This window comes from Sparus aurata, chromosome 3, assembly GCF_900880675.1.
Source record: "Sparus aurata chromosome 3, fSpaAur1.1, whole genome shotgun sequence".
NCBI classification, from domain to species: domain Eukaryota; kingdom Metazoa; phylum Chordata; class Actinopteri; order Spariformes; family Sparidae; genus Sparus; species Sparus aurata.
The window spans coordinates 7,279,375-7,298,834 of NC_044189.1; the positions used below are offsets into that span (position 1 = coordinate 7,279,375).

At 37.3% G+C, this 19,460-nt stretch overlaps 3 protein-coding genes across 4 annotated transcripts in view; 2 read left to right on the forward strand and 1 right to left on the reverse strand.

Annotated features, from left to right (window-relative positions):
- The window catches only part of nudcd1 (NudC domain containing 1), a 37,646-nt gene extending 32,211 nt beyond the window's left edge, over window positions 1–5,435 (reverse strand). Inside the window, exons 1-3 of the mRNA XM_030412878.1 lie at window positions 5,220–5,435; window positions 3,476–3,630; window positions 1,492–1,677 (exon numbers count right to left, since the gene is read on the reverse strand). Coding sequence (XP_030268738.1) covers window positions 1,492–1,677; window positions 3,476–3,630; window positions 5,220–5,334 — 456 coding nt within the window. The 5' untranslated portion in view covers window positions 5,335–5,435. The remainder of the gene's footprint in view (window positions 1–1,491; window positions 1,678–3,475; window positions 3,631–5,219) is intronic.
- Window positions 5,436–5,598: 163 nt separating this feature from the next.
- Window positions 5,599–7,814, forward strand: LOC115579371 (transcription and mRNA export factor ENY2-2-like). The gene is made up of 5 exons (XM_030412879.1): window positions 5,599–5,720; window positions 5,822–5,896; window positions 5,997–6,067; window positions 6,191–6,265; window positions 7,541–7,814. The coding sequence occupies exons 2-5, from the start codon at window positions 5,829–5,831 to the stop codon at window positions 7,615–7,617; spliced, it is 291 nt and encodes a 96-aa protein (XP_030268739.1). The 5' UTR covers window positions 5,599–5,720; window positions 5,822–5,828; the 3' UTR covers window positions 7,618–7,814.
- Window positions 7,815–13,885: 6,071 nt separating this feature from the next.
- pkhd1l1.1 (PKHD1 like 1, tandem duplicate 1) overlaps window positions 13,886–19,460 on the forward strand; it is a 40,616-nt gene continuing 35,041 nt past the window's right edge. For both annotated transcript variants that reach the window (XM_030412884.1, XM_030412885.1), the window contains exons 1-12: window positions 13,886–14,382; window positions 14,760–14,879; window positions 15,061–15,138; window positions 16,438–16,582; window positions 16,684–16,792; window positions 16,878–16,935; window positions 17,027–17,120; window positions 17,762–17,815; window positions 17,968–18,041; window positions 18,151–18,193; window positions 18,305–18,375; window positions 18,468–18,578. In XM_030412884.1, coding sequence (XP_030268744.1) covers window positions 14,807–14,879; window positions 15,061–15,138; window positions 16,438–16,582; window positions 16,684–16,792; window positions 16,878–16,935; window positions 17,027–17,120; window positions 17,762–17,815; window positions 17,968–18,041; window positions 18,151–18,193; window positions 18,305–18,375; window positions 18,468–18,578 — 910 coding nt within the window. In that variant the 5' untranslated portion in view covers window positions 13,886–14,382; window positions 14,760–14,806. The remainder of the gene's footprint in view (window positions 14,383–14,759; window positions 14,880–15,060; window positions 15,139–16,437; window positions 16,583–16,683; window positions 16,793–16,877; window positions 16,936–17,026; window positions 17,121–17,761; window positions 17,816–17,967; window positions 18,042–18,150; window positions 18,194–18,304; window positions 18,376–18,467; window positions 18,579–19,460) is intronic.

The window sequence follows — 19,460 nt, forward strand, 5'->3', positions numbered from 1 at the left end:
ATGTCTGGTTGAAGAGGGCAATGAGAAGCTGGACTTGAATGTGTCTGTATGAATATTTCCAGTTTATGTGTCACTTTATTACCGTATCTTTACAACATAAACCAAAGGGGCAGATGCAATATAGCCCAGCTGGCATCCCTGAGTGGTAGAACCTAACAAGTGCAACATTGCAATTTACTGACTCTAGTGTTTGAATCTTCATTACAAATTCCAAACTTTGAACTTTCGTTTCAGGATTGCAAGTGTGCTCGTTCAGAGAGTGAACTCTCATTTGTATATAATCCCAATTGCAAGCCTGTTAACAGGATGAAGTGCACAAACACTGAAAGATTTATCAAAGCCTTCATCCTTCACTACTTGAAGGCAATTTCCAAAGGCCAGCTAAGCTTTTTAAAAAGAGACGCTGGTACGACAACTTGAATTTGCATAACAGTTAAAAAAAATGCTTCTTTTTTATGTTTCTAGGCTGAATAATAAAATTTTATGATGCAAGAGCACATTTAGAGGACATACACTCTGAATTCTAAACATAACTCTAGATTTGCTTGATTTGTTTATTTCTGATACCTATAAAGGTCCAATATTATGTATATTTTAATGGACTTTGTCGACTATTAGGAAGATTTGCTGGAATATCCCGAGACTTATCTTTCGTCTGTATTACCCAAGTTTTAGAAATAAGATAAACATTCAACAGTGGCTTGTCACCAGTCAAAGTGTCTGCTGTCATGATCAATCACTTTAAAAACTTGTAATGCTGCTTCTCCTTTGGGACTCGGACTGTATTGAATGGTGACTCATCAATTATATCAGCGGTTGCCGAGATATCTGGTTTTGGACACTCACTTTCAAAACACCACTTGTCTCCCACCCAATCTTGGTCTCATTTTCAACAGCAGGGGCTGACATTATAAAAAATGTCAGTTAGAAATGCTAATGAACGGAGGTGTCAAGCCTAAAACAATGATGATGAAGCAGTGGTATTATTATTAAAGCAGTACATATAAAATAAGAGGGATTTTTAAGAAAAGTAGTTCCTTCAATCAGTTGAGAGCTCCAATGATTAGTCATTTAGTTGTTTAGTTGATCCAAAGAAGATTCGTTGGCAACTATTTGGATAACTGATTAATCGAAAACTACAAAATCATTTGCTTGTTCTAGCTTCTAAAGTTTAACGACTTGTTGCTCTTCTCTCTCATATATGAGAGTAAATGAATAATCTTTGGCATCTGTACTGTTGGTTGGACAAAAGAAGCCCCTTGGGATCTAGGGAAATTCTGACGAGCATTTTTCACATTTCTTTGACATTTTATGGACTAAATGAGTGGCTAATCGTGGAAATAATTGCCAGATTTATCGACAATGAAACCAATTCCTAATTGCAACCCAACAATCAGTGTTGCTACACTTTCATGAATTTGTTACTGCCCTTTTATCTTCACATAACTGCCCAATTACACTGCAACTAATTCATGAATAACTTATACTTACTTCCCACTTCACATGAGAGCTGTCTCCCCTCTTGCCAGTGCGGAGAAGGTACAGTCGGCCTGCACCGTCCGATAGAGCCACCCAGGTCGCTGAGGTGAGGCTGAGGGATGCACAAAGTCGATCCTCACACTGGCTGGACTCAGTGGTTATATTGTAGACCTCTCTGGGCTTCCCGAGTGCGGTGTCCTGCATTCAGAACACAACAGACCAATCAGTCAGAAGTGCATCCAGGAAACAGAGAGCTGCAACTACTACAACTGTTTTGACATCAGTCTGAACTATGTTTGGTCCAATCATATTTGCAGGGAATGTTAAATGTGTTGTAGGATAAGGAATGAACCAACGATTGTAATTAGAGCCCTCACAATATATCAGTTGGCCCATCACAGATATATTGGTATCGGCCTATATTTTGTCATAAATGTGCCAATATGAAAACATTTGTTTTTAGAAATTTTGCAGCAGAAAAAGATGCTTGGGGTAATTTATAATTATTAACCACCAAGTGACATATACAGTTTCTTTTGTTAAAATACAAAATAAATATTGGCTCCATATTTATTAATATTTCTGAGTTATTACGTCATTATTGAGATATAGTGCCTCTTTAAGTGGAGGCACTTATCAAAAGACAGCTTTGAACTACAGAAGAAGAGAAACGTCACTGCTTGCATGATATACAGGCACTGAGCCCTTGAGAGAATTCCACAATCAACATCTGAAGGACACACACAATTAAACATAATTTCTGAAAAGCTCTTAATGTTAGAAGGCCATAGAAAGATACATTCAACATAAAGCTGAACAAGAGGAAACAGCATGTACTCATCAAGGAGAGACAAATCTACCAAATGTCATGTGGCCGCCCATGTGACTTGGCTTCTTATGTGATTCACGACTCTCATATTATTACTAATAGACAGATATGCCACCACATGAGCATCAATTACTCATAGCATCAAGTAACAGGTTTTCAAAAGCACAATGCAGCAGCTGCCCTGCTGTTGCCATGGAGCGTGACACTGTGTAATATACCTCTACCTAATGTATGATGCACCTTTGAGATCATTTTCTCCGGCATCGTTAATGCCCCGAAAGGAGTGTGAACCATCTTTCCACAATGCGCCAAGTGACACTATCCGGCAAATGTACATCAAAGGCAAGCCAGAGGCGATAATTATCATGTGATGATTGTAATTAAGATTTGAGCGACACATTTTCATAAAGAATCATTTAATGATGCCGGCGCTGAAAGCAAGAGATACTGCCTCACAGGATTGTAGTCTGATGATCATCATTCAGGCCAGAATAGACATAACAAACAGATGCAGCACCAATTATCTCTAATCATGGTCAATGATGTCTTAGACATAAAAGAAGTCTCTTTGGAAAAGGTCATTTACCTGATTTTGCTCCTTGTCACAGCATCTTGTTATTGGGTATCAGTACCTTAAGTCAATTATGTAATCACCTCAGAGGACTCATCCAAAACTTTATCTTCCATGTTGAGTCACACGATGGACAAAAGAAGGAATATAAGGTCGTGTTTTCCCCCAAATACTGAGATTCTCTGACACTGATGCTGTCTCTGATGCATCTTAAACAACAGAGGAGTCAGTTAGGAAAATCGTAATGAGTCACGTTGATATTAGAACTTAAACAATTCCAATAATGAAGACATTTTTTAAATGACGATATTCTCTTGACATCAGCTGCCGGAAATGCACCGTGGGCTGATGCTGGTATTACACAAGTATTTGGTCACCACCTACTGGTGCGTCAGCCCACCAACAAGTCCAATGTCAGGATCACCATCATTTTATATAACATAAATATCCAAGACTCTGGCTCGTTCAGGATATATTGGTGGCTTGACACATTGAATACCAGGTGATGATAAACAGGCAACATAATCACAGCACAAACACATAAATGTCAGGGATCAAGGACTTCCACGAAAAACCGGGAGGATTTAAAAGCTTACCAAGGTGACAGTGAGACTGAGAACTCTTCCTTTGCAGTCCACAAACAAAACACTGTCTTCATACCAAGGGTCTAAGTGGAGGTAATTGTACATGCCAAAAGCACGCATATGTTCCAGGGTGTACTGAGAATCCTTCAACTTGACTTCCTCCACAGCTGCAGTAGAGATTTAAAAGGAAAGGGTTAGAACAAGGCGTAAGAGCTTTCATAAGAGTAAGAACACTAGAATTACTGTAACACATTAAAGAGATTCCCCCTTTATATTAGCATTTTAATGGTATCTGCTTACTCTGATCTCAGTGCCAGGCCTCTAGGTGACTTTTTTTTTAAATCATTTTTGTATGTCATATTAGCAACAGAACAAAGGGGTTTAAAAGCCATTTAATCATCTTGAGATACGCATGTCAGTTAAGATTAACCTCTCGGCAACTACACTGAGAAGTCTTAAAAGACATTCCTGGAGCTGTGGCCAATATGGATGGAAAAATGTTACAGCAAATTCCTTTGTATCATTATTTCATTTTCAGCTGACACCTGTGCACGTGTACCTCTACCTAATCTCTTCTTGACTTTCAGGAAATGTCACCTGAACTGAAATGACTCCTGCACGCTACGGATTTATTTCAGCCAGGAATGAAGACCGATAATTACTTGCTTCTCATCATCGATAACGATAAAATAACCAATAACTTCACATTTTTGTCATTCACAAATAAGCTCATAATCTGCAGTTTATGCACACCTGATGGCAAGGAAGGCTGGGATGCAGTGAGTAACAATGGATAAATTAACATTCCTTTGCTCTCATAAACTTTTTGTTAAAACGCGCAGACTTTTTCCCTCCTGTCTGAACCCCTTGTAGATCTTGTATTATAATCTTAAGCCCTGTTGTCTTTCTACGAAACTGTGAAAAAGAATCCAGTCTGTGTTGCACAGCTCTACACAGGTGCTGCTTCTTCTTCATGTTTGGTGGATCGCAAACCACCTTCAAGAGTCAGTCACCTGCAGTGTGAGAGTTTGTAAACGCTGCACTTGCGAAGTCATGAAAGCTTTGGCTTCCTATTATCAGCTAGAATTTAACAGCTAATGATGAATAGCAGATAATATACATTTTCAAATATCGGCGGAATGTACCTGCCCGATATATATTGTGCATCCTGTATTAAGTTAATAATGTTTTACTGGCACCCACATTAGAAGGGTTGTGCGCTGATGCTTTGAGATTTGGGATTTTGCAGCTTCCATAGATTTAGATTTGGCCAGGCGAGCTGTGTGGAGCCATTTCATGCTAGTACAATGCTACTTATGTTAAATATTGTTCATCCTGTATAAAGTTAATAATATTTTACTTGTCTATTAAGTGTTAATAATGAACACTTACTGGACAAGTCAAATGTACAGCTGCGTACAACAAGTCATTCCCGTCAAATACAAGTAAAATATTGAATGCATAACCTTCTTACACCTGATGACAAGCTAAATCTTGCAGCTGTGTGGTGAAGCCAGTGACACTTTTTCACATTGAACACAACATAACAACCTCATTCAGACTGATTTAATTAGACAGCTACATAAATGAAGTTCCGTATATTCAGTACACGGTCTGTCAGCAGTAATAACACTGTCATTCTGATATTCATAATGTTAATAATACTCATATTTAGTTCATTTATTCATTCATTTATCTCCAGTGGTCTCAGTGCTAGGCTAGCACACATGCTAGCTGAACAGTAAGTTTGTCTCACCAGCATCCAGCTCAACGTTGTAGGTTGGTATGGCGTCCAGAGACAGCCTGTAACTTTCAAAGTTAGGGTCCAGCAGGTCTCTGTTGACCTTCAAGGAATAATTCGAAGCAGCCATGTCTCTAAATTATGACTGACTTGTCCACAAGTTGATGTGAGTCAAGATGATGATGTTGAAGAAGTCAGTGGGATACACGTTTCCTGACTTGGCGCACACGGACCCTTTTTTACAGCGGACACGACCTGCGCGGGCGCTCATGGGAGGTCGAGTTCTTTGTGTTTTCTCTCATATTTGTACGTACGTTTTTATGTATTTAACGTCCTAACAAAATACAATAATGTAACTTTAATTTACAGTATCTGACCAGATTTGTTTTACAATGGCGTTGTCAGTTTGAGGCCAACTGCCAAACCAAAGCGGAACCTTTAAGCTCCTACTGTTTTCACACGGAGCGGTTGTGTGAAGGGACCGTGTGTTCCCCAGCTGATCCATCTCGACGAAAGGTACCGTTTACCTGATAGCTAGCAAAAGACAACGTTTCTGTATGTTTCCGTGAGATCGCTGAACCTGAATCGACTCTGCTGCTGTTTGTGCTTCATTTCAGACAGACCATGAGCAAAGACTCGCAGATGAGGGCTGCAATCAACCAGAAGCTGATAGAAATGGGGGAACGGGAGCGGTAAGCAACCTTTTTTTTCACCCCCCTTCAGTGATTTGTCTCCGAATGGTTTTGAAAGACAGCAGACGTTTACATGTGACAACTAAATGTGTGGCTGCAGGTTGAAAGAATTGCTCAGGGCGAAGCTGGTGGAGTGTGGATGGAAGGATCAGCTGAAAGCACACTGCAAAGGTACTGTGTTTGTATTTCTCTCTCTCTCTGTATGTGTGTGTGTGTGTGTGTGTGTGTGTGTGTGTGTGTAACGGTGCTTCCATTAAAACTGGACCTCTGATGTCCTTTGCTGTTTTCGTCCAGATGTGATCAAAGAAAAGGGCCTGGAGCATGTCACAGTGGAGGACCTGGTCACAGATGTCACACCCAAAGGCAGAGGTACAGATCATCATCAGTGGGTGGAGGGAGTATAGAAAACATACAGTTCATGTTCATGATTGATTCATTTTCCTAATTTCAGTGTAAAAAAAAAAAACAGTTGTACAAAACGAATGATACACTTTCACCTCAAATCTCTGAACCAAACAGGAGCAAGAAGAAGAAAAACGTACATTACCTGCCCCATTCTTAGTAATAACATAAGAGAGTGTAAATACACACTGTCAACCCCTCTTGACATCATATAATCACATCATATACCATATAAATATTCAGCAGTACATACACATAAACAATCATGCTTAATGTAAATGTAACTCAGTAGGTTTATAATGTCCTAATTTTTTGTCTTTGCACATTCTTTTCAAATTAATAATGTCTGAGCAGCGTTATAGGTCTTTGTCAAGATTCATCCGTTGAAGAAAACACTTCAATTGAAAGTGACTCATTCAAACTCACCCTCACGCTGATGAAAAGTCAGGTGTAGCACACGAAACCTTTCTGGAGTTTGACGGCAAAACAGCGTTGCAGCATTCTCCTTAACGAGGGAAGTAGATGGGATAGTATATAGTTTTTTTTTAAGTTTATTAGACATTTTAAATGGGTTTAACACTGTTTTTGCTGTGAAGCTCCAGGAATGTTTTGCGGACTGCTTTTCATCAGCGTGAGGGTGAGGAAATAATCACTGAATTTTCTTTTTTTTTTTTTTTGGTTAATTGTATCTTTTAACATCAACTTAATATGAAAAGAAACTTCTAAAAACAAAAATAAAATTACAATAGTCACCATAAAAACAGAAGTATTTCAATTTGTTAGAATAGTGCACCAGACATGGAGTCTTCGCTTGCATATTCCAGCCATTATAAACATGATATTGTTTTTATTAAAGAGGAGGAACACGCTGATGCAGAGTATTTATATTCACTTGTGAACTGAAACCAAAACAGAATTTAAAGGGGATTCGTGAGGGAAATATGGGAAAAATTTGAGGTTTCAAAAGGTTAAAAAGTGACTGACAGCTGTTCAAACTCTTCATCTGGACATCATTTTAAAATGAAATTTTTCTTTTAGCCACAAGACTGCCATTTTTCTGGACTGGAGATAAGATGATTAGCGAAGTGCAGCACATCAGTCAATGAATGCGTCAGTTATCCAACATCACAATCTTAAAAGTTTTACGACGATCAAATGCATTGAGTGTCTCTTTCTCTAGTCCCAGTGTTCAGTTTGTCCTGACGTATCAACGCTTCTCCTCTTTTTCTCTCTCCTGATCAGCACTCGTACCCGACAGCGTGAAGAAAGAGCTCCTGCAGAGAATCAGAGCTTTTCTAGCTCAACACGCCACCTTGTGAACGAGACGATTCCCGCCTAGACATTTTTTTACTCGCCGTAGATCCACGATTAAAATCCAAACTGATGTTTGTTCTCATTGTGAGCAATGCTGAAGTGTTATTTTTATTTTGTATTGTGTGTTTTTCATATTGATTTTAGTTTGTTATGCAGCAGTTTTGGAAAGAGGAAAAAAATAAAGTCATGCCTATTTTGGTCATTCTGGGTGCTGATTTTTTTTTTTTTTATTTAATACTACAAGAGAGCTGTTTGACCTTTTCATTGACGTCCATGCTCAGAGCTAAGAATGCAGACAGAGTTATTGTTTTTTTTATTCTTTCTTGTTCCACACAGCATGATGAGTTATTTGTTCTAAAAATAACACCATAGTGTGACAGAAATGTCTTCATTTCCTTCTCAAAAAATGTTGTGAAACTCCAGTTCTCTAGGATGTTTCATAAGAAGACATTTTCGAGGTTTTTGGGGTTTTTTTTTTGCATTTCAGTTTCTTTACTGATAAATTGTGCATTTACATACATATTTAAAAGCAATATATTTTTTCAAAGTATATCTATATTTAAAGAGCAGTGAAGTCGTCGTTATTGTGATGCATAAAGGCCAGAACAGAAATGTTTTTATCGCTGAAGATCATCTAGCCGCTGTGGTCAAACACGTCAGCCATTAGCTCATGTTGTTGCTGCGGTTACGCAATTTTGACGTTTCGGGAATTTGAGCGAGCTGCGTGGGTACGCTGCACGTTTTTGCATCACTGCCTGAACCTGCTCAGCTACATTTCTTCTCTTGTGTCTTTTTTTTTAAGAATTCAAACTTTGGAAAGTATTTGTCAGTTAAATGATACTGTCAGTGACGCCACTAATTGTATTTTTAGACTGAGTTTTTGGTTTGGTATGTGGGCAGTGTGACAGCTTGTGTCTGTGGGCTGCATTTGATCTTGGGTGACTGCATACCGTAGGCCGCTCCCTGTGTGTTTGTTGTTCTTCAAAGAACCACAACAGACCATTAAGTTGGAGACTGTTCATGCGGAATCCGGATTCAAAGAGCAATTTGAAGATTCTGGCGCAGAACAGTAACGTTTTCCTTTTGCTTCTCGTATCTAGAGTAACTTTATGAAACTTGACAAGTAAAAGTACACATTCGTTTTTACTGGAAGTATTAATAAAAACGTGGCCTAAAAGTTTCCATAAAATTAAGTAAAATTTCCTTCAATTCTTTTATGTTTTTAAGTTAAAGAAACAGTTTGATGTTTTAAGTAACACGGTTATTCACTTTGCACCGCGTTACTTGAGAAGCATCTCTAAATCTCACTAAAGTATAAAAACAGAGGTCACTGAGCTGGCCTGGAAATAGTCGAGCTCTTAACCTCCTGGAAAAGAAAAATGTAATTTTTACATGTAGTTTTTTCATGCAGATTAAACAAGCATTGCATTAAATACTATAGATAAAAGTGAGTCCTTGATGACCGACAGCAGATTTTGTTTATTTGAGAAAAAGCCAGGTGAGCTGTTTCCCGTCTCGGCATCGTTCTTCTCATCTCACTCTCAGTAACAAAAGCAAATTGCATTTCACAGGCTGTCAGAAGTATTTCCATTTTTCTTGCTCAGTATTTTATATATATTTCCTGCCTTACCACATAACAACAATGTGGTAAGATGTGACAAATAAATGGCAAACAAAAAACAACACAACAGAATTGTTTCAAAATAATATTGAAAGGAAAATCTAGAAATAACACACTTTTAAATGAAAATGTTGATTACTTTCCCTTATTGTTTACAGGAACAGCTGGTTGTCTGATGCTGTAGAGGTAAATATTAAATAAACAACAAACCCACCGAGAATTAACTCTTCCCAATCCAAAATCAATCAGTTGTATTTGATTAGATTTTATTTATGTATTCATTTATTTAAGTTGATTTACTTTTCTCTCTTTGACGTCACTTAGCTTTAAGGATAGTTGATTTTAAATGCTTTACTTGACTTTGTACACATTCTACATTATTGCCTTACTTAATTGAAATTAACAATAAGTTTATAAAATAAGTAAGTGAATGAATAAATAAATGACAAAGGATTTGCTCACATATTTTCAGATGAGGTCATCAGATGGTTTTTTTATACTTTAGACCACATCTTTAGTCCAGCCTTTCTCATCCACGACCGCAGCTAAATAATCAAACTTCCTCAGTGTAAAAATAAATGATGTGGCTTCTGAGGATCTCTCCCGAGTCACAGAACTTGTGGTTAGTCCTGTGACACTTTCTCATTTTACTTTGTTAGTGTATCTCACATCAATAAGTGATCATCTGAGTGCCTCACCACCACTGCACGATATCTTACATACAATAGTTTCTCTTAAACTTTGCTTTCACCTTGTCTGACTCATTCAAAGCTCTACTCAGAGTTTATGAGTCTGAACCGTGAAAACCACCAAATGCTTGGTAGCTGCCCCGTTAAAATGTATTACACTTCTTTGGCTTTATTGTTTTATTGATTTGGATCTGTGTGTGTTTTTGCTGTCTGTATACACACTAGGGAACGGAGAAAACACAAATGTTCACCTCCAAAAGGTGGTGTTTTTTCTCTCATCGTTGCTCTCCTCGTATTTTTTATTTTTTTTTGCCAAACAACATGATTGATGGTTTCAAATTATACAGAGGGAAAGATTGACAGAGTTACCATTATCGTCTTAAAGTGAAGGGTTGCTGTTGCTCTCGTGAACGTTGTGCAAGAAAACAAGACGTTTCCTTGGGCAGCTTTACCCAGAGGCACCTGGGAGCGCATGCTGTGATGTCTTTTGTTAGTGTGCAGACACGTGGCCAATAAAGACGACTCTGATTCTGCAAACAAGAGAAATGTTTGCTATTTTATGGAATATGGTGGCAGCTGAAGGGGAAAAGAAGAAATTCTCAGATAATCTTTTGTCTACTTCTGTCGCTCACAAATACGTTGTCATTCTGGCAAAGTTAAACACGATGAAAAACACATCTGATATATTGAGACACACACCTCTCAATTACACATTTAACAGATTTAATATAATACAGGGAAAACTCTACAGTGAATCTATGTGTGGTTGTGTTCGAGGTCACAATAGAAAACACCGGATTCAAGAAATTAGGAATTTAAATGTTCCATCTGTGACATATACTTACAATGGCACAAAGGGAGCATAAAGAGCTGTACTTCACAACTGACTTTGCCACTAATACAGAATAATTATAAGAAATACAATTTAAAAAAGAAAAATATAAGAAAAAAGAATTGTTTATAATTGTATGAATGTATAATCAATATTAATTATCATTTATATATAAGTATTAAAACTGATGATTAAAAAAATATTGAACGTAAAATGTGATTTAAAAAATGCTTATTAAATAGTTAAAAGAATATAGGACTATGAAATAAACAACATTAATTAAAATAGGTATATACATTAAAACCATAGAAATAATAATTTACTAAATTAATCCATCATCCACATAGCATTTTTTTTTTTTTTTTTTAGAATTTAGTTTGCAGACTTTCCATGTTAAATGTTGTTTATGGTTGATTTTGTTTTGGAGTTGCAAGAAAACACAGAAAGTGTGTCTGGAGTAAAACATCTTGGTGGAGCTAAAAATAATAATACATATTCTTATCTTGTGTCTGGAGTGGATGGACATGATTTTGGGGTATTGATGATGAGATTACCTTTAAAATCTTACACAGTGATCTCTCACTACCACTCGACGCTGCTAGAGTTGCACAGCTGTATTCACGCACCAGATTTCTGTCCCTCCTCGTTTGCTTCCAGATGTCATATTGTTTTATGGGCCTGACTTCTGTGTTTGATAGACAAACTGTTCTCTGGTGTGTAAATCACATAAAATCCCTCGAGACCACTGGTGGCTGTAGACCTTTGTTTGACTGAGGTTATGGTTAGGGTGGCACCTCTGGCTTTAGCATCCTCAGTATTTCACAATCTCTAGAAAATCTGCTCATATTTCTGTGAATCCAGGAAACAATGCAACTCTTTTGCTCTGTGGGAGGACACAGGGAACGCACTTGAATAGACCGTGTCTGTGATGATTAATGATTACTGTAATGGTGTGATTTCTGTCTGTTCAGCATGTGATGGAAAACTAATAATACACTCACACTTTGGATGTTGTGAAAAGTCAAGTTTTTCCTGTCTTTGGTTTGTGTTGAAATCACACAGCTATCAACATTCCTGAGCTGCAGAATGACGTAAGTCAAGTGCACTTCCAAGATTAGACTTGTTTCTGAAGATCCACATAGTTTAACACCTGCGGACACGATCGGAGTAATGCTGTTGAAGATGATTACATTTCAGATTACATTAAAGGTCCACACTGTTGAATAAAGGAAAAGCTGAAATGAGGTTTTAAATGTTTTCATGCAACCTTGATGTGATTTTCTCCAGTTACAAACTTGTATAAGAATCATGTGAGATAATGTCACAATTCAAAATAATGGGAACACCTTACAATGTTATTCAGTGCAATAGAAAAAAGTAAGTAAATCACAAATAAAATCAAAATAATTCCTAACATGTTCTCGTGACTGTGTAATGTTCGGTTTTTAGTGATGTAAAGCCAGAAAATATGGCCAGGGTTGATTGTCAATTAATGGGATTTTGCTGTTTTTTTTTCTTTATGCACGGATTGATTATTACAAACTGTAAAGGATATATTGTGTGTCGCTGCTTCACTTCTTTCTTAAATCAACCATCAGCTCTTTGGATTTGTTGAGCAGTGGATTGTTCTCTGTGCATCACTCTGCAAAACTATTTATGTCCTCGTATAATAGGATATGTTGTTCATTTTCTTCCTGATTTTTGTCTTAAATAACTTTTGCTTCCCATTGTTTAAAATCCGGGGAAAAAATCCTTTTACTTCAGTATTTTCTTTTCATGCCACCTTAAACTTCTACACCACAATTCAGATGCACTTTTTACTCCACAAAAAAAGCTTTAGTAATTTTACAAAATTAGATATTTGCAATAAAACAAATGAAAATGTTCAAGAACTAACAAAACAACTGTTTTGATTCTTGTCAAAATCATTTTTAATGCAAAAACATTTCACAAATGCTCGAACTTCATTTAAGAATGTTGAGCTTTTGACCATTTGGTTGGATACAATAAACTTTGTGAAGGTGTCACTTTGCACTCAGATTGAGATTCAGACAAATGTATTAATCCCATCCAGGAACAGCTACACATACTGAAACATGCAATAACATGTAGACACAAATATGGATGAGTAATAATAAGATTTAATAAAATAAACAAGAGGTTTAGTGGAATAACTCAGAGTAATCGTGACAGCATCTCTTATTTTTTCAGACTTTTTACAAACCAAACTATTTATTCCTGAAGAAAATAATCAGCAGATTAATCCATAAGGACAATAATCTTTATTTGCCAGACTTGGGGAGTAAATTTATACATGTAACGGGAATCAGTTATCAATAAGTTACAGGAAAAAAAGGATGCAATTAGACAACAGATACATTCAGTAAAAAGGTATTGCAATTTTAAAATAAAGAATAAGTGCATATATTATGTGCAATGTTATATTAAGAGAGAGACATTGAAGTGTTACATATTTAAAGCAACTCTCCAAACTCTGTTAGTTGCAGACCAACACTCATTTAATATAATACTGTAATGAATACAATCTTAAGGAACTTTGAGATACATTTTCTGCTACTTTATACTTTTACTCAGCTACATTTTGGAGGCAAATATTGTACTTTTCACTGCATTTATTTGATAACTTTAGTGACTAGTTACCTGCAGATTGCATAGTTTCTGGAGCATTTTTAAATCAATCAGATAAAAAATGAAAAAAAGAAAACATGGATTCCGATGAGTGATGATGAGTATCGGATCCTATAATCAGCCAGGATGGTAATCAGTCGACCTGTAGATATACAGAATGCGTGTGTGTGTGTGTGTGTGTGTGTGTGTGTGTGTGTGTGTGTGTGTGCGTGTGTGTGTGTGTGTGTGTTACTTTGTATTTGTGCCACTGGTCCTGTACAAAACAGTTCAAAATGAGCTCCACCACAACCAAGAAAATGAAATTCTGCTTTTTTATATTACAGTGCACGAGTTGTAATAATGTAATGATATCATTTTCTGCCTTGAGAACTTTTACTTTCAATACTTTCACTACATTTTGCTGAATATATACTGGGCCGGTCAGCATATCTAGTTTGACATAACGTCAAAACTGTTGTCTTCAAATTCTGTTGTGAATTTCTGAATGTTTTAGAATAAAATTCTTGCATATTTCACCGTTATGTCACATTTTCAACGCAGGACTTGACCTTGATGCAGAGTATTTTACAGTGTGGTATTAGAACTTTTACTGGACGACTCTCCTGACCAACCCTTGACAAATCTACTAGGGGCTTTTTTTCCTCATTACTTCCTTCAAAGTCTTGGTTAAGATTCCTGACCGTAAAATTGTTACTCATCAACCTTTTTTTTTTCTCCCCCCTGTTTTACTCTCAGACAGGAAATGAGCAAATCAGTTTGGTCTGATTTCTGCTCCAGATTTAGACAGACTGCAGTGCTGATGAACTGCATGGACAGCAGGATGGGTTGTTCTGAGCGGTCTGCTCCTCCCAGCCTCAGGTGGAGAGGCGGAGCACTGAGCAGCCTTATAAAGAGTTAGAGCTCTGTTGTGGACACGGCAGATCCTCTCCCAACACCTGAGGCAGCTAACACACATTTAAACTGCATTTTCAACAGGCAGGTGGGCAACTTTATTACATCTTTAAATCACTTTCCAATTTGAAAATAACATTTTTTCCAAAATGTTTAGTGGTTGTATCAGATTTGAAGCCACATTTAATTAACGTTGGCTTTGATTCTTTAACAATCACGTCAGGATTTGTCTCTAATCTACTCTACTTAGTGACTTGCTTTTGTTTAGAATACTTATCTTTACTTCTCAGTGATTTTCCTCCAGTGAAATTTGTCACATTTGAATAATTCATCAAAACAATTCTGCCTCGTGTGAGCTCTATAAAGATGTTACAGACAGTTCTTACACACACACACACACACACACACACACACACACACACAAAAAGCAGCTTTGTAGTTAAAGATCTGACCGTTTCCCAGCAGCTCTTGAGCATTGGCCCTCAGCAGACAGCAGGTGAGGCAGCAGGGACATGTGGGAGATCTCCAGGATGGGGTCCCCGGTGAAGTCGGCGTCTCTCCTCCTCACACTTTGGTGCTGCTGCAGTAAGTAGTCAGTCTCAGAGTACAATTACACAGACAGTTCATAGAAATCTGATTTTTTTTTCAAAAAGAGGTCTGTATGGTCCGAGTGCAAGTGATGGTACACATTCCCTCTCAATCCACAACCAGCCGACTGCTCAGGAGGAAAAAAAGATCTCTTATATTTGTGTTTTCTATATTTCAGGTGCTCAACGCATTGACTACATAAGTCCACATTACGGAAGCTACAATGGAGCGACACGGATCACCATCTTTGGAGACGGTGAGAGAATACATCCTCACACAGGACAGATTACAGTTTTGTCGACCGTTAATCCAAAACTATGATGTTTAAATCTGGATTCAGACCAAACTAATCCAAGAGAGTAACTGTGGAGGGGGTGTTTTTAATTCAGTTATGTGACTATGAACACATACATTTAATTTATATTGTCAAAAATGGCCAAAAGGTGATCAGAGATTATCTTGTTTGGCCTGTTCAGTTTTTTTTTTTTATTTTGATCCGCAAGTCAACTCAAAGTATACAGTTTATATATTCATGTACGTGTATGTTTTATTTACTTTTACTTGTAGTTTTAATACTTAAGTACACTTATTGCTTTTATTTATATGGGTGATTTTTTTATTTAAAAAAAGTAATACCTTAACATGATATCTTTAGTTTTTACTCAAGTGTCATTTTTGGATACTTTTTATAACAATGATCCCGTCAGAATTAAAGATATTGTGTGTGTTTACTTTGGCAAAGGTGAAAGTCACCTGTACGAATAGTACTTGAGTAAAACTCTCAAAGAATCTGATATTAAATGTACTTAAATGTTGAATGTAATTTTCTGGTAATACATTCATTTAAGTATTAAAAGTACAACTAAAGTAAATTATACATATATGTAGTATACCATGAGTTGACTGATTGTCAGCCTGAACGATTATCAGATTTGATTTGGATTTGTTTGTTTTTGTAATAAATTACTTTAACAATGCAGTGCATTCAGCAAAGTAACTGGTTTCTCAAGTTTTTTTAAAAAATTCAAAGTTCATTATTTGCATTCAAAATGTAGTGGGGTGGAAGTATGACAAAGCAAAGTACAAGTAATAATTTTTAATTACTCTATAGGCTTAATGATTCCTTTCAGAATGGATTAATCCGCTGATTATTTTCTTCTTAAATTGAAATTGAAATTGTTTGTTTTATTGAAAAGATTGTAGACTAAAAATAAAAAGTGAAATGCCATCACAATTAGACCACTGAAGTTGGTTACTTACAGTAAATGAGTAAAAATGACATGATTTGTCTTTAAAATGTAGTGAGTGAAGTGGAAGTCGAAGGCAGCATAACATGGAAATACTCAAACTTCAGCACTTGAGTAAATTTACTTAGTTAGATTCCATCACTGCTAATTTGATTCTAGACTTTGACAAAAGCTCAACTCCAAATCCCAAATTTGTCAAACTAAAGTTACATTTTCAGCTGCCTTCATGATGCTAAACAGTTCCCTTCAGTAGGACACGTTTCGCATTTATTGTTTTGAAATTGTTATTTTCGGCACTTTTTTTCCAGGTTTTGCCCAAGAGAACCAGTTCCAGCTAAATCCAAAAGACGACACATTTGGCAACCGTGTCACCCTGGTGTCAGACACCCGGTCGATCCCCTGCGACGTGGAGAGAGACTCAACACACGGCAACCAGATCATGTGTTACACCAGGTAGTCTGCAGGCCCAGAGCTCTGAACTGATTGAACACATTTCTTACTTAAGAAGTACAAATGTGTCTTCATGCATATATTTTCAATCTGTTCCATGACAGAGCCATGCCGCGGGATGACTATGTGGTTCGTGTCAGCGTGGACGGTGTTCCCATTCCTGATCAAAGTATATGCAAAGGCGCGGAAAAATCTGTGCACTGCAGCTTTTATGTAAGTTGTGCAGCACATTCAACACAGACACAAGTTGGTACTGTGCTCCAAAAGTCTTATTCATTCTCATTGTATCTCTTCTCAGACTCGGTGGTGGCGCACGCCGACTATCACGGCGGTGACTCCTCGAACTGGCCCCCCAGGTACAGCGCTTTATCACTGCAGCACGCAGTTAACGTACAGAGTCAAGTTTGAACTGCAGATTTAAATATTTCCTTCATCATCTTAATGCAGACACCGTGGTGACAATGCGAGGACTGATCTGGACTGATGTGTACGGAAGCAACACGCAAAGGAGCACCAATGGCCTCAACGTCAGATTTCTGAGGTACAGAATATATAAAATAAAGAATAAAGGATATTTCTGACTGCTGGTTGATGATATTCTGTCAATAAAAGAGGGCAAATTGACTGAACAATGAAAGCTTAAGACAGTGGTTTGACTTAGAAACATGTAAACCTATTTCTAGTAGTAACACAAAAGGAAATTATGGAGCTGAAAATGTTATGTCTCCTTTAAAAACAGGCTTTAAAAAAGGTTATGATATGAACTCACTGAAATAACTTCACTTAGTTTAAGAAAATGTGAGACTGAGATTACCGAAGAAGTGTGTTTGCTTGCTAGTTTGTTTAATTTAACCTCTCAGACTGAGAGATTATTTTTTAGATCTCCATTAGAAAAGTTTCTGTTGGTTTTAACAGTGCTGCACAACAAGTTCATAAGAGGATGAGAGGTTAAACATGTAATCTTTAAAAATGTATGAGATAAGAAAACTTTATTGTCCATTAAATTGCATGAAATGGAAATTTTCTGTGTAAAACAAACAGAAAAGTGCAGCAAAAATACACAGAATACATTTTGAGCAGCAGTTTTCATGGGCTGTGTGGGGTTATGTTTGTTAAGAGCACAGCATTGATTGATTACTAAGGTAATAAATGAAAAAATGAAATTAAACTTGTTTTCTGCAGATCCTTCATGGGAGGGATGCCATGCGAGCTGCTTAAACCGGAGTCAGATGAGCTGTGAGTACTTTGTCCAGATGTAGATTGCGTTTGGAATTGAAATCACAGTAAAAATGCAGCAACGTGCACTAAAGACACTAAACACTAATGAAAATGATTTGGTATTTTATTCTTACAATACTAACAGTTTTTTTTCCTCTATGTTTTAAAAGATATAACCTACAACTGGACAGCGAAACGTCTCGCTGGGGATACATGAGCTGCAAAATGTCGGGGACTTATGTTGGTACGCTGCTTTTGTTCACAATCACAGCTCTGCTTGATATTTATTATTTTTGGAAGATTTTAAAATGAAGCAAACTGTGCTTGATTATTTATTCTTTTGTTTCCAACAGGGCATCAGAACTGGACTTACATTCTTGATGCTGACTATGGAAGGTAAAGCACAGTTAAAATATTTAACCTCATGTTAACTCCAGTGATGCTCAACAACTGTGGTATCGTATGAACAACTCTAATAACACTAATTCGTACATTTTAACTCTTTAGGAGTTTAGCAGACAAGAAACTGTTCAGGGTTTCATCCTTGGACAAGCTCTCCATGTTTCAGACCTTTGCAGGTACGTCAGACAGAAATGTGTTCATGTGTCATCATAACTGTGTCGCCTTTGTTCTCGTCACAGTGAAAAACTGTCTTGTGTCTCTTGCTCAGAGGTGACGGGAGTGTCCCCATCCAAGGGCAGCATCATGGGTGGCACCCTGGTGACCATCCACGGGAGCTTCTTCGACCAAACCGATCGCCCAGCACGTGTTCTCATTGGAGGTAATCACCACCGCCAGACTGGAAACTCACACAAAACTCCCTCTAGCCAGTTTCGAACACTATGATCGAGTTACTGATATTGTTTCTCACACAGTACAAAGTGTTCGGCATGAATAGGTGATGTGGTGCGTCGCCACAAAACAAAACTCAAAGGCCCGTTGTCGGGGCCTTCAGTCACGCGACGGTGATAATCCTTTTTAACACCAAGTGCACATACTTTAAGGCGCGACAAACAAAAGAAAAACACAGAGTTGTCGCACAGCAGGGGAAAGAATCGTCTGAAAAGCTTTGAGACACAGCCGACCATGACATGCGAGCAGCTGCGTTTCGCAACACTTGATGAGTCATTTTACGTGTTTTTAGATATGCTGTAGAGACAGAACTTCTGACCGTCACTTCGCTGGAATGTTTCAAAACATCATAAAATCTACCTTCAACATTATTGCAATGAAATCCCCATTCTCTATATTTTCACATTGTAAAAGTGGTGATTGTCGAGGAGGAATATGTTGGTTTAGAAGAAACTTCAGAAAGTATTTAAAATTAGTTACATAAAACAAAGCTGGAACTCAAAGTATACTTATCAATTTAATCTCTTTTTCAGACCGTTGTCTACGATCTCGTCTTCACTGCCACGGTTTAGAATAAGAAATAAACATAAATACATATTAAATCGTCAGGTGAAGCCTTTGCTATTGTTTTGTTTGAATTTGACCTGGATTAGGACGCAGATTGCAAAACTTTTGTCATTTACAGCGCACATCTGATCATGTTTTCCAAACAAATAATCAAAAATAAAAACTGCCTGACACTATGAATCCATATTTCATGTGTTTGTGGTTATATTTCTTCATCAAATGCTTTGGAGAATGTAATAGTCTA

Coding starts and splice junctions, on each gene's coding strand:
- LOC115579371 (XM_030412879.1), top strand. CDS start 5,829: ATGAGCAAAGACTCGCAGATGAGGGCTGCAATCAACCAGAAGCTGATA. Junction 5,897..5,996: donor GAAATGGGGGAACGGGAGCG/GTAAGCAACCTT, acceptor GTGTGGCTGCAG/GTTGAAAGAATTGCTCAGGG. Junction 6,266..7,540: donor TGTCACACCCAAAGGCAGAG/GTACAGATCATC, acceptor TCTCCTGATCAG/CACTCGTACCCGACAGCGTG.